The sequence below is a fragment of the Equus przewalskii genome, chromosome 11, assembly GCF_037783145.1.
Source record: "Equus przewalskii isolate Varuska chromosome 11, EquPr2, whole genome shotgun sequence".
In the NCBI taxonomy this organism is placed as follows: domain Eukaryota; kingdom Metazoa; phylum Chordata; class Mammalia; order Perissodactyla; family Equidae; genus Equus; species Equus przewalskii.
In genome coordinates this window covers 20,815,930-20,828,475 of record NC_091841.1, presented here as the reverse complement: position 1 = coordinate 20,828,475, position 12,546 = coordinate 20,815,930, and the positions used below count along the sequence as shown (strand labels likewise).

Genomic DNA, 12,546 nt, shown 5'->3' with positions numbered 1-12,546 from the left:
CCCCGTGGCCGAGTGGTTAAGTTTGATTGCTCCACTGCAGGCGGCCCAGTGTTTTGTTGGTTCGAATCCTGGGTGTGGACATGGCACTGCTCATCAAACCAGGCTGAGGCAGCGTCCCACAAGCCACAAGTAGAAAGACCCACAATGAAGAATATACAACTATGTACCGGGGGGCTTTGGGGAGAAAAAGGAAAAAAATAAAATCTTTGAAAATAAAATCGTATTTTGCTTGGTCACTAGATATGTCAAGAATCCCTCCGTGGCCCAGTGGTTAAGTTCACGTGCTCCGCTTCAGCAGCCCAGGGTTTCGCTGGTTTGGATCCTGGATGCAGACATGGCACCGCTCGTCAGTCCACGCTGAGGCGACATCCCACATGCACAACTAGAAGAACCCACAACTAAAATATACAACTATGCATTGGGGGGATTTTGGGAGAAAAAGCAGAAAAAAAAAGGAAGATTGGCAACAGTTGTTAGCTCAGGTGCCAATCTATAAAAAAAAAAAGAATCAACTTTTGATTTTCTTGAATTACTTTTAAATTTTTATACTTATTTTTAAAACTTTTTTGTTCTTTCCTAATTGTCTAAGAGTTATGGTCAGAGCGTTTGGTTTCAATCTTTCATCTTTTATATGCATTTAATTATATCTCTCTAACTACATCTTCAGTTAAATCCACAAGATTTGTTAAATATCTCATCACAAAAAAGAAACAATAGTTGTGGGGCGTTATTGAGGTATTAGCTAGATTTGTGACGGCAATCATATTGCAATGTACAAAGGTATCAAATCAATACATCACACACCTTAAACATTCACAATGTTATATTTCAATTTAAAAATCCACAAGATTTTATAAATAGTATTTTTCATTATATTTAAATTGCAAATGTTTTCTATTGTAATTTATTATTTGACTTCTGAATAGTACAGAAATACATAGTTTCCAATTATGATGTTGCTTTAATTACCAATTTGCTATTGATTTCTAATTTAATCACATTGTAGATAGAGATTATTATCTGTATGACCAACCCTTTAAAACTTAAACTTTAAAAGTTTTTCACACACCAAAAGATTGCTTCAAAACTGTATTAGAAAGATATTCCCTAGTGACACCACTTCATACAATACTTATTATATGCATGACAGACACTGTATATAGCTGAACTAATTTAGCTTCAAATAGGCCCTATGAGATAAGTTCTGTTTTCCCTATTTTACAGATGAAGTAATTTAGGCAGAAAGATAACAGACAAACTGTTCAGAGTCATAAAGCTCACAGCAGAGCCAGAATCCAAAAACAGCTATGTGACATCTAAGGACATGTTCTTGGTCACTAAGCTATAAACAGAGGTTATAATCCTATTAATAATATCCTAAAATTTCTCAAACATCTTTTAAGAAGGCTTTCCAAATGTTACTGTACTTTCTTTTGTGCTTGTTAGAGCCTGAGGGATTAACAATGAAAACTGTAATTATTTCCTTTTACATGTGGAAAACTTGATACACAAAACCATTGTAGCTATTTAAGGACAAAGTTAATCAGGGTTATTTCTCCTAAAATGACTCAGTATTTCTCTTGGTTCTCTGTTCAGTGTGGGTAGGAGGTGGTCTATTTCCATAGAAATTGGGATAACAGCTGACAGATATTTATTCTCTTTTTCCCCTACAGATTGTAGGATCACCAATGCAATGGCTGGAAGAAGGAATGGTACAATTACAAAGTTCATTCTCTTAGGATTCTCTGAATTTCCAAAGCTCACCGTTGTCCTCTTTTCAATATTCCTAGGGATCTACCTTATGCCAGTATCCTGGAATGTGGGCCTCATCACCCTCATCAGGATGGACTCTCACCTGCACACACCTATGTACTTTTTCCTCAGTAACCTGTCTGTGCTGGACATCTGCTATGTTTCCACTATAGCGCCCAGGATGCTCTCAGACTTCTTCAAGAAGCAGAAATTCATCTCCTTTATGGAGTGCACAATACAATACTTCTTCTCTAGATTGGGTCTGACTGAGTGCTGTCTCCTGGCAGCCACGGCTTATGAACACTATGCTGCCATTTGTAATCCTCTTCTCTCCACAGCCATCATGTCCCCAACCCTCTGTGTGAAGATGGTGGCAGGATCTTGGATAACTGGATTCTTTGGTTCATTGATCCAGCTGTGTGTTTTACTTCAGCTCCATTTCTGTGGGCCAAATGTCATCAACCATTTCTTCGGTGACCTTCTCCAACTACTGATCCTATCCTGCTCTGACACCTTTTTCTTTCAAGTCATAACGTCTGTGATCACAGTGATTTTTGGGCTCACATCTGTCCTGGTTATCATGATATCCTATGGTTATATTATTGCCACCATTCTGAAGATCACTTCAGCTGAAGGCAGGTCCAAGGCCTTCAACACCTGTGGTTCTCACCTGACAGCAGTGACCCTCTTCTTTGGCTCAGGTATCTTTGTTTATATGTATCCTAACTCTGGTGATTCCCTGAATCAAAACAAGTTGGCATCAGTCTTATACACTGTTATAATTCCCATGCTAAATGCATTGATCTACAGCCTGAGGAACAAGGAAATAAAAGATGCCCTAAACAGATGGAAGAAGAGAATCTTTTCCTAGTGTTACTAATTATAGAATTTACTTCAGATGTACAGTGCAGGAGAAATGTCAACTAAAACATTTACCTAGAACTCTCCTAATTGTGGGCTGAATTAGACTTGCTGTACTCTTCTTATAAACTCATGGCAGGCACAAGGCCAGGAAAATGCGTAAAAAGTATCTGGAAACTCAATAACTCCATCCTTCATCAGATATGACCTAATACATAAATAGGCCAAGCAATCGAAAAGTATTTTTGTAGCTAGTTGTGGTGGTGTGACCCTTCACCTTCAATATTCCATCCTACCCAGAATGTACTACCTCAAGGACCAGAGATGCCAGTAATGGTCAAGGCTGCCGGGAGACCAGCAAACCTTGTCATAGCATCTCATTTTAGGTAGGGCATGGATTACTATCAATACTGAGAGATCTCTTTAAAATGAATTTCCTGACTAATTAGATTAGTTCTCTTCTCACTTTGAACCTATTCTTTCATTTCTGGGAATTATGGATTAATTTCTTCATTTATGGATATGTACAAAGCAAAAAATAACCATACCAGATCAAAGATTTTTTAACTCTACACAAAAAGAAATTTGCTGTAATAGCAATGCTTAACATATCTGTCATATTAAAGGTTTGGTCAAGCAGTTGGCTCATTAAAGGTCCCTAAATAATTCCTAGTCTGTTATTACTATAGAGTCATCTTTGTTCTCCACCTTCACTGTGTAACTAGAAAAAAGAATCAGAAATTGGCACTCTGCTGATGAGGTGATCTAGTGCCTGATTTTGACACCTCCAACGTCTTCGTGCTACTTTTCTTATTTTTGGTATTTTAAGTAAAACGTGTCTCCATTAGAAAGTTGTTTTTCCAATAATTAACAAATGGTAAGTAGATGGTAAAATCAGTTTGAGAAGCCGAACTTCCAGTTCATAAGAAAGTATAGATTTGGCTGTTTTCCTTGTAAGCTTGGTTGGAATTACTACAAGGCCTAGAGAAATACTGCAGAGTTGAGGCTGGGACATAAAGCACATTTCCGTTGTTTATTTTCTGATAGGATTCTGATATCCATAATCCTAGGATAGAAATAAGAGATATATTGAAGAGATTCTTCCTGGTAAAAGGCATTGTGTACATTTCTTCCTTTGTATTTGAAAGGGAAAATTCAAAATCTCCACGAGTACTCATGTGGTAAGATCTTAAAGCAAACCTTTTGAATAATTGTAGGTGCTATAACTTTGAAGTTCCTGCTTCTAAGACATATCCCTCAGGTAAAATCTAACTTTATAGAGCTTGGAGGCGAAAGAGAACATTTTGGGAGGGGCTGGCCTGGTGGCGCAGCGGTTAAGTTAGCACACTCTGCTTCGGTGGCCCAGGGTTCACCAGGTCAGATCTCAGGAATGCTGTGGCAGGCATTCCACATATAAAGTAGAGGAAGGTGGGCACAGATGTTAGCCCAGGGACAACCTTCATCAGCAAAAGGAGGAGGATTGGTGGCGAATGATAGCTCAGGGCTAATCTTCTTCTTCTTCGAAAAAAAGAGAGAACTCTTTTTGGACAATAGCTGAGTTGTAGTTATGGGATAGGATTTTGTCAACAGAAGTCAGATATGGGGCTGTAGACCTAGATTTCATCTAATGTCTTTTTTAGCACTGACATCTGTTAGTCATGCCATCCAGATCTCACTCAGCTTCAGCCTAATAAACAAGGACATCAGGTGAAGACTGGACTGGAGTTGAGAAAGAGAAAGAACTTCTTAAGTACCATAGATTTTGCTTGGTTGGATCGTTAATATTTTTATGGTCAGAGATACTTAAGACCTCCAAAGAGAAGTACTGCTTGGAGTCAATGTCATAATGAAGAAAAACTTCATTATGTAAAATTAAAAATCTCCTCAATTATAAAAAACATCGTCCTCAGAAAAGAGTCATATGGCCCTTAAATCAAAGGGGCCTATTTCCACAGAAGAACTGCATCCCTTTTATTCTGATCTTTAAATCATCTGCAAGATACGGATGTATAGGACACATATTCCTGTGCGGGAGTTTCTCATGAATGACAAAGGTTCAGAGATTAATTAATCATACAGAGATAGTAATTAGACTGACTTATGGACAGTACTGTGTGTTTTTCTCTTTTTGTAAGTACATGTGATTAACATTTTTGTCCTGATGATCTTTTGAAAGAAATAAGTGTAGTTTATGTGATGTTGTACTAGGGGAAACATGACCTGCATCTATTAATTATATCATACAATGATTTCTGGGCTTCTAGGCTGCTGCAAGAATTTAGTACCATGACTGAGAGCAGAAGGGCTCTGAAATTTGGAGAAGTAAATCCTGTGTTCTAAGAAGCTGTATTTTCCTTGCTGTGTTAACAGAAGACAATGAGATTTGGTAGCTTCTAGGACTGTGGGCATAGGCTAAACGATCCTAATTCAGCACTGATTGCTGACTGGTTGTTCTGCTCATCACTATACATCTGAATTATTTTATATTCTAAATTTGGGAAATAATGTTACATATACCTATATCCTATTTTTCATAAGTGCTGTACTGCTTTATTCTTGGTGAACAAAAGTAGATGTCTGAAAGCGAAGAAAAAAGTGGAGTTTGGAAAAGTTTTCAAAGTTTCCTAAGTGGAGACACATCCAGGGAGTGGATCAATGGATTGCTAAACCTATGCCAGGGCAGCTTCAGGAAGGTTAACATTCACCTGGCAGTCAGAGAGTCCTTAGACCTGTTTTCGTCTGAGGGCATGACTCCCGTGTGCTCTGTAATTCGAGAATTTAAAAAATGAGTAAGGCAATGAACAGCAAATGGGATATTTCAGAAAACCAAGCGTTAGACTGAAGATCTACCCTGAGATCTTTCCTAAGAATTCGGAGACAGAGCACAAAGAGATGAATATGATCAATGAGATGATGAGGCATGAAGGATTGCTTCAGGAGATCCAACATAATATAATAAGTTCAAAAGGCAATAATTAAACAGATGAAGAAAACAAGATTGATGAATTTTAAGAAAAGATAATTCTCTTGATCTGAAGAAAGAATATTGAAAACTTGCCCGTTTTAATCAGGTAATTTGTTTGTTAAAATTAATTCCAATCCAAATCCCCACAGCATTTGGTGGGGGTAGGGGGCAATGGAAAGAACTTTGTAAAATGATAACAATGCTTAACTTGTGGAATAAAGGTTGGCAATAACAAGAATATTTTGAAAAAATAAGTAGTGACTTGTCTCTCTAGTTATTCAACTCATACAATAATTTAAACTATGAGGAAATTGTGCAAAGGCTAAAAAATAGAACAAAAATTTATTTCAGATGAAAAGTAAAATTTTTCATAAAAGAATCATCTATAGTAATACAAATTATTGATAAAAATAGTGAATTCATAATTCTGAGATTAGTTAAATATTTCAGAATATAAAAATAAATTTGTATTTATTTCACAATACATAAAATATAGCTGCCATGTCTATTGAAGAATAATGAATAAAACACATTTAAACCACAAGTGAATACTAGAAAAAATATATGAATAAAATTGATAAATATCTCTAAGAAAATATAAATAAAAGTGATTTGTCAGTGATAAAGAGTTTAACAAGCTTAAAAAATCAGTGAAAGAAATCACAAAGGAAAATAAGTTGGTACTCTAAAGGCTTTAAATTTCTTTTCAACCAATGACACAAATAAAATTCAAGGAAAAAAGGAAATTTGAAGAAAGTAAAGCAACAAATGATGATCTATAAAGGGTTAACATTTTGATGGAAGTTTCATTCACTCTACTTAAAGTAATCAGATTATTACAAACCGTATAAAAAGCTGAATTACAAAAGAGAAAATGAGTCTAAACAAATACATGAAAAATAGCTCAAACTCATACTCAGATAAATGCAAATTACAAGTAAATGTGCCACATTTCATCTGTTAAATTAACAAAAGTAATTTAAAATATTTTTAAATTCCTCTAGTTATTTAAGTTTAGTTTAGTTATTCTGAAAGAGCCTTAATCTAGTATTCCATGTTTAGGCCTAGAGATCCCTAAAACTCATCCTAGAGGTAAAATTGAAAATTGTGATTATTAAGTGAATTTTACTGTTGTGCTCATTTTTCAGATGATCTATTTCATTTGTAACAAAATGACTGTGCAATATTTAAGAAATCTCTCTGTCAAAAAAAATATGATAGTAGAAATAGAGACATCTTCCCCACCATGGAGAATATCTGCTTACCTTCCATGATAACAAAGATAATGTCTGTCTCTGGAGAGGAGGATGGGCAGGCTGCCAACAGCCTTTAATAAGATTGTGGTATCTTAAGGTCAGTGTTCCTCAGCTGTGACAGACTCACAGTGTGTGCATGATCTTCCTGTGTCTGCCTCCACATTGCCACCATGGGACTTGAGAGACTAGAGGAATTGTTGCAAACATAAAGCTCATGCTGCCTCCTTTCTAAAGCCATTTGGGCTCATTATCTTCTCACCAGCCAAAGCAATTGAAGTGTGAAAAGTCAACGAAGCAGATGCCACCACTCTGCTGCTTAGAAACTGCTTGATGGTTTGACACCAGATAAACACCAACCTATCAGAATGAAAGACATCAATAAACTACAAGTATGGCCATGCCAATGCATACTAATAAAATACCAGTCCTGCATATTGGCAATAATGATAATCCATAATGCTTCTTGAGCCTTTACTAAGTGCCAGGCACTGTTCATGTGCTTTATATGTACTTACTCACTTAATCCTTATGATCCCGTGAGAGATGTGTTATTATTGTGTACTCATTTTTAACATGAAAAAACTGGGACACAAAGGTTTAAGTAACTTTCCCAATGTTTGATGGTTCATGAGTGGTAGTGACAAGGTTGAAACCTGGGAAATTTGGCCAAGATTAACCATTCACTACAATGAGAGTTTCATGTTTACACCTTTTTATATGGTGGCAGGATGATATTTACCAATGTATATTTATCACTTTGTGCTTCATTGAATTTCTTTGCTTGAATCTTGAAAGTCTTTCCCCAAGCTGGAAAGTCAGGCATTAGTCAACCATGAGGGGAAATTTTGCAGAGCAGAACCAGGGAACAAATGGTGAAAATTCCTGTTTGTTAAATTAAAAAGCTTTGGTTCAAGTGTAAGAGAAAAAGTTTCAGAAGGTGACAAACTCAATAAAACCAGATACAGATCCTCCTTGCTGGTGAAGAGAGGAAGCAAAGTGATGGAGGTGAATCAGGAAAGTTTGGATGCGTTAGTTTGAGGTCTTGTCCCATGCTCCCTGATCACTTGGGGTTAAGTTCAATGTCTAGAAAGATATAGAAGCTCTTTGAAGAATCCAAAGGAGAAGGCACTCATGGATGCTCCTTGACTGGGGCGTGGAAAGCAACACAGGTCCTAGAGTTCTCCTATTTACCACATAAATATAAAATGGCAACCTAGAGTATACAGAGCAGCAAGAAAAGCCCAGGCTGAGAAAGGCCTTAAGAAAGTCACCCTGAGGAGCCAGCACGGTAGCGCAGTGGTTAAGTTCGCATGTTCCACTTCTCAGCCGCCCGGGGTTCGCCGGTTCAGATCCCAGTGCAGACATGGCACCACTTGGCACGCCATGCTGTGGTAGGCGTCCCACATATAAAGTAGAGGAAGATGGGTACGGATGTTAGCTCAGGGCCAGTCTTCCTCAGCAAAAAGAAGAGGACTGGCAGTAGTTAGCTCAGGGCTAGTCTTCCTCAAAAAAGAAAAAAAGGAAGAAAAAAAGAAAGTCAGCCTGAGTTTTCTGTGGCTGCAGAGAGGCATGGAAGAGGATCATAAAGTTTCTCATGCACCCCAAGAGGAGTGGGAAAGGGCTGGTGGACCAAAAGAGCCAGATGGACAGGAGGAGGAATATACAAAACATCCAAACCAATAATCAGCCCACCAGGACCACATACAGCTCAAACACACCCTCTAACTTGTGGCCAGCCTGTAATTGCCTCATTTATACTTTCAGTGACAATTGCTGTGGAAGGTTACCAAAGCAGTACCAGACTCTATTTCCCAGTCCAAATTTAGAAATCTGGATTTAGTATCCTCTTTGAGCTTGCCTATGTTTCTAATTCATTGCTATCTACTCAGTCTTTCCAAATAGGGAACAGAGCCTGGCATGAAGTCCCTCTGGACAGTAGCCCCCTTTCACAGTATCCCTCTTTTCTTTTGACCAGATTCCTATAGTCTCAGTGAAAAAAAATCTGGAAGTTTGTGAGAATAACACACACAGCCATCTCAGATTTTGGGGAAGCTGACCATGGCAGGATTTAAAATTTGTGAGATTTAGACCCTTATAGCCTCTGCTTAGTCCAGTACCTTAGGCATACGTTCCCTAAAGAGAACTTTACAACCACTTTGTCCAGCCTAGCAGCACCAAACAGCACTTCTCTTTGGTGAATAAGTGCAAAGTCCCACAAAGTCTTAGGGAATGAACAAGTGGGAGATAAGTCTTGAGCTCCTCTAAAGAGTCAACAATGTTATCAGTCCCTATTTCTGAGTGGCAAGATTATGGGTGACTTTTTTTTTATTATACTGTTCTGTATTCTTCAAGCTTCCCATGTATTCATTTTAAATTAAATTTTAACGAATCAAAGGCAGAGAAGAACCTGAGTGAAGTAGTATAGAGTGAAGATGGTAAAACACGCACCTGAAGTCCTGTCTACGCTCCAACTGTTGTGTTGCTCTAGCTTTCTTAGACAAGATGTTCAGATTCATTTTGGCCATTCAAAAGTTACTAAGAACATCTTCCGAACATCTCTTATGAAATCACCAGAGATATTTATATCTGGAGTTGATGACAGTAATCATTGACATACAGCTGGGTGCAGAAATGCCTCCAAACTATACAAGGCAGGGAACACAAAGGCTCGTTCCATGAGTGAATGTGCCTTGTGATTATAGTAATAGACACTCTCTTGCTTAGAGCATTCTCTCTGCTCTTACCATTGTGGAAGAGGGTTGTTCCCACCTAAAATGAGTGGATGAGGGAGCAAGGAAGTCAGTGACTTGGGTGTATTCACAGGCGGATACAAGAAGGACTTGACAAGTAGCCTTGGAAAATGAATAATAGAAAATGAATCGCTGATGGATCCAAGCCTCAATGGGACTACAGGTGAACAGCTTTACCCTTGGAAAGGAGGAGAGCAATTCTTTATTTGACATACACATGAGAAATGTAAGGATGAACACAGGTGCTGATAAACAAGAGCTGAGCCAGGATAAGCCTGAGAGGCTCTATCATCATGGCAAAATAAAGACAAAGGCATCTACTAAAAAGGAGTAATATGCTACACTCTAAAACTACAGAATTAAAGATGCCACACATAATTTGCAGCCATACTTGGTTTTTCAGTTTTCTTTGATATTATCTCTGTCACCACAGGTATTTGGGGGAAAAAAATACAAACCTGTAAACCCCATAGGCACATGTCACTCTTCTTTATTCTCCATAGCTTTGATACTTGCATCTTTCTTTTAGGATCAAGGACTCATGCCATCCCAAATAATAGATGAAAAGCTGACGCTTAGACAAAATTACAGTGGGAACGCAAGTACACTGCCAGTGGGCCTGAGGGATCTATTTTTGGGTGACAAAAATATTCTAAAATTGGATTGTGGTGCTACTTGCACAACTCTGTAAATCTCCTAAAAATCATTGTACACTTAAAATGGGTGGATTTTATGATATGTAAGTTATACTTCAATAAAACTCTTAAAAATAACATTAGAAGAAGAAAAAAAAAATGTCTCCAAGCAAGACCTGGCTAAAAAAGCATGAAATTGTCCTATTATACTCTGAACCATAGAAGTAAACTTATAAAATTCTTCAATTATCAAACCTGACTGATATTCACTCATTGTTTCATTGACATCAATATTTAGTGGGCACCTACTAGTAGGCCAAGTGCTGAGATAGAAAGATTAATAACAAAAGGATCCTTTCCTAGAAACCTCAAGTCTGGTAGGGGAGATGACGTAAAAATAAACAACTTCAATGCAATGTGATAAAATGCAAAATTAAAAGTATATGCAAAGTAAGTGACAGTTTTGAATCCTACATATAATGTTCAAGGTAGAGACAGACCATTATAATCAAATTGGCTCATAACCCTTAAATATAGTGTATGATTAAGTATTTACCACAAATCATTGTAAAACCTAATTGTTTTTTCAATTAAATGGTAAAATATTTAAGAAAAAAATTAACTTCTCGCACCATTAATTAAAATTAAATCCTGATTGCTTAAGTAGGTTAAAGATGCTAAACCAAGAAAAACTCAAAAAAAAAAAAATAGGTAAATATTTATCTGGGCTCTGAACAGGGAAGAACATTGATTAAAATCAATGGAAGAAATTAGAGCAACATGATTCACTGTGAAAAAATGAGTTTTTTTAATGTTAGGAAATTATAAATAAAATTAGATAAAAATGGAAAACTAAGAAAATGCGCTTGCCACAATGGAGAAGTGCTCCTTTCTAGAAGTTTATTTTACAGAAATTACCTGAAGTATTGAAACTTTGAACATTGACTTCAGAATTATTTTTCATTGAAAAAACTCAGATTCCACTTAAAATGCAACAGAGGAAAAAATCCAGCGGAGATGAATTGTTTAAAGTGGAGTATTATATAATCACTAATATTCAAGTTTATGATGATGTTTATGAATCATTTAAACATGTTATTATAACATGTTGAGTGAAACGCATACATTATAACATTCCATATGTAAATAAAAGACTGAAAAACTCAATCTGTAATGAAAGGTTTTAAATTAAGATGAAATATAAGATGCATTCTTATTCTAGTGATTCGTTGGTCTAAAGTAGTTTTCTAAACTTGAAGGTCCTTAAAGTGAAAATGGAATCAGCAAGGGGAATCTCTCATGTTTTCCTGCTGTCATTACACTAAAGAACAATTACCCAGACAGTTAATTAGCTATCCTCTCTCTACTTTGGATCCTAAGGAGGCATTTAAATGAACCTCAGGTAGACATGGCTTTCTTGTCATGGCTTGCCAGGAGATTGCATGGCCAAAGCAGAATTTGGAGGAGGAAGTTCCTCCAATAGGAATGTTCCTCTAGAAGATGGTTGAAAGTAAGTGTTCAATGACTTTCCCAGGAATCTGGGGCATGACAAAAATCCACACCAGGAGTGGAGAGTTGATGCTGCCAGATTTCCCAGACTCCAGTGGAGTAAACAAGCATCAGTGGCTGACTTTCCTCCCAAACATCTCGGTGATATTTGTGGCCAATGGCAGCATGGGGCAGCATAATAATGGTATTCAACGACCCTGACTCCCGATTTGGGAGCCTCCCTGCTCCACATAGCTATGTCATCCCACTCTTATCCTGTCTTCTTTCCATGCCTCAGATTTGCTCAGAGCTCAGGTCGTCTCTACCGGGAAGTAACGTTTCCTCTCAGTGGAGAATTTTAACAGAAACAAAAATATGCAGTCAAGTGAATATTATATTGAATTTAGGAACTTGCTACTGTATGGAGAGTTTGGTGTAATTTCTTTTACTACCTCACATCTACGCCCTGGCCGGTGTCAGGTTTTGAAAAGACTGTGTTTATTGAGCTGCATTTATTAAGTAATAATTAATTCATTTAATATAATTAAAACAATATTTTAGTTTCCATTCCCTTAGGATTGTGCTCAGTAGCAAGAATTTTTGAGTTTATAAGACCTGGTCCAAAATCTCAGTACTGCCACTCACTAGCTGCTTGAACTTGGACAAGTTACTTAGCTTCCCCATGCCTCAGTTTCCTCATATGTATATTAAAGAAAACAAGGCCCATAGAGTTATGTGAGGATAAATAAGGTATATGTGAATTGTTGAGAACTGTGCCTGGCACAAAATACGTGATCAATAAACAGCAATGATTTAACGCAATAAAAAGTAAACTTTAT

At 37.2% G+C, this 12,546-nt stretch overlaps 1 protein-coding gene across 1 annotated transcript; it reads left to right on the top strand.

Moving 5' to 3' along the window:
* The first annotated feature begins 1,426 nt into the window (after window positions 1–1,426).
* LOC103556893 (olfactory receptor 5AN6-like) lies at window positions 1,427–2,623 on the top strand. Its single transcript, XM_070566058.1, has one exon. It carries the CDS (start codon window positions 1,694–1,696, stop codon window positions 2,621–2,623), a length of 930 nt encoding a protein of 309 aa, XP_070422159.1. The 5' UTR covers window positions 1,427–1,693.
* The last annotated feature ends 9,923 nt before the right edge of the window (window positions 2,624–12,546 follow it).

What these genes read in the sequence shown, in the direction of transcription:
- LOC103556893 (XM_070566058.1), top strand. Translation starts at nt 1,694, where the DNA reads ATGGCTGGAAGAAGGAATGGTACAATTACAAAGTTCATTCTCTTAGGA.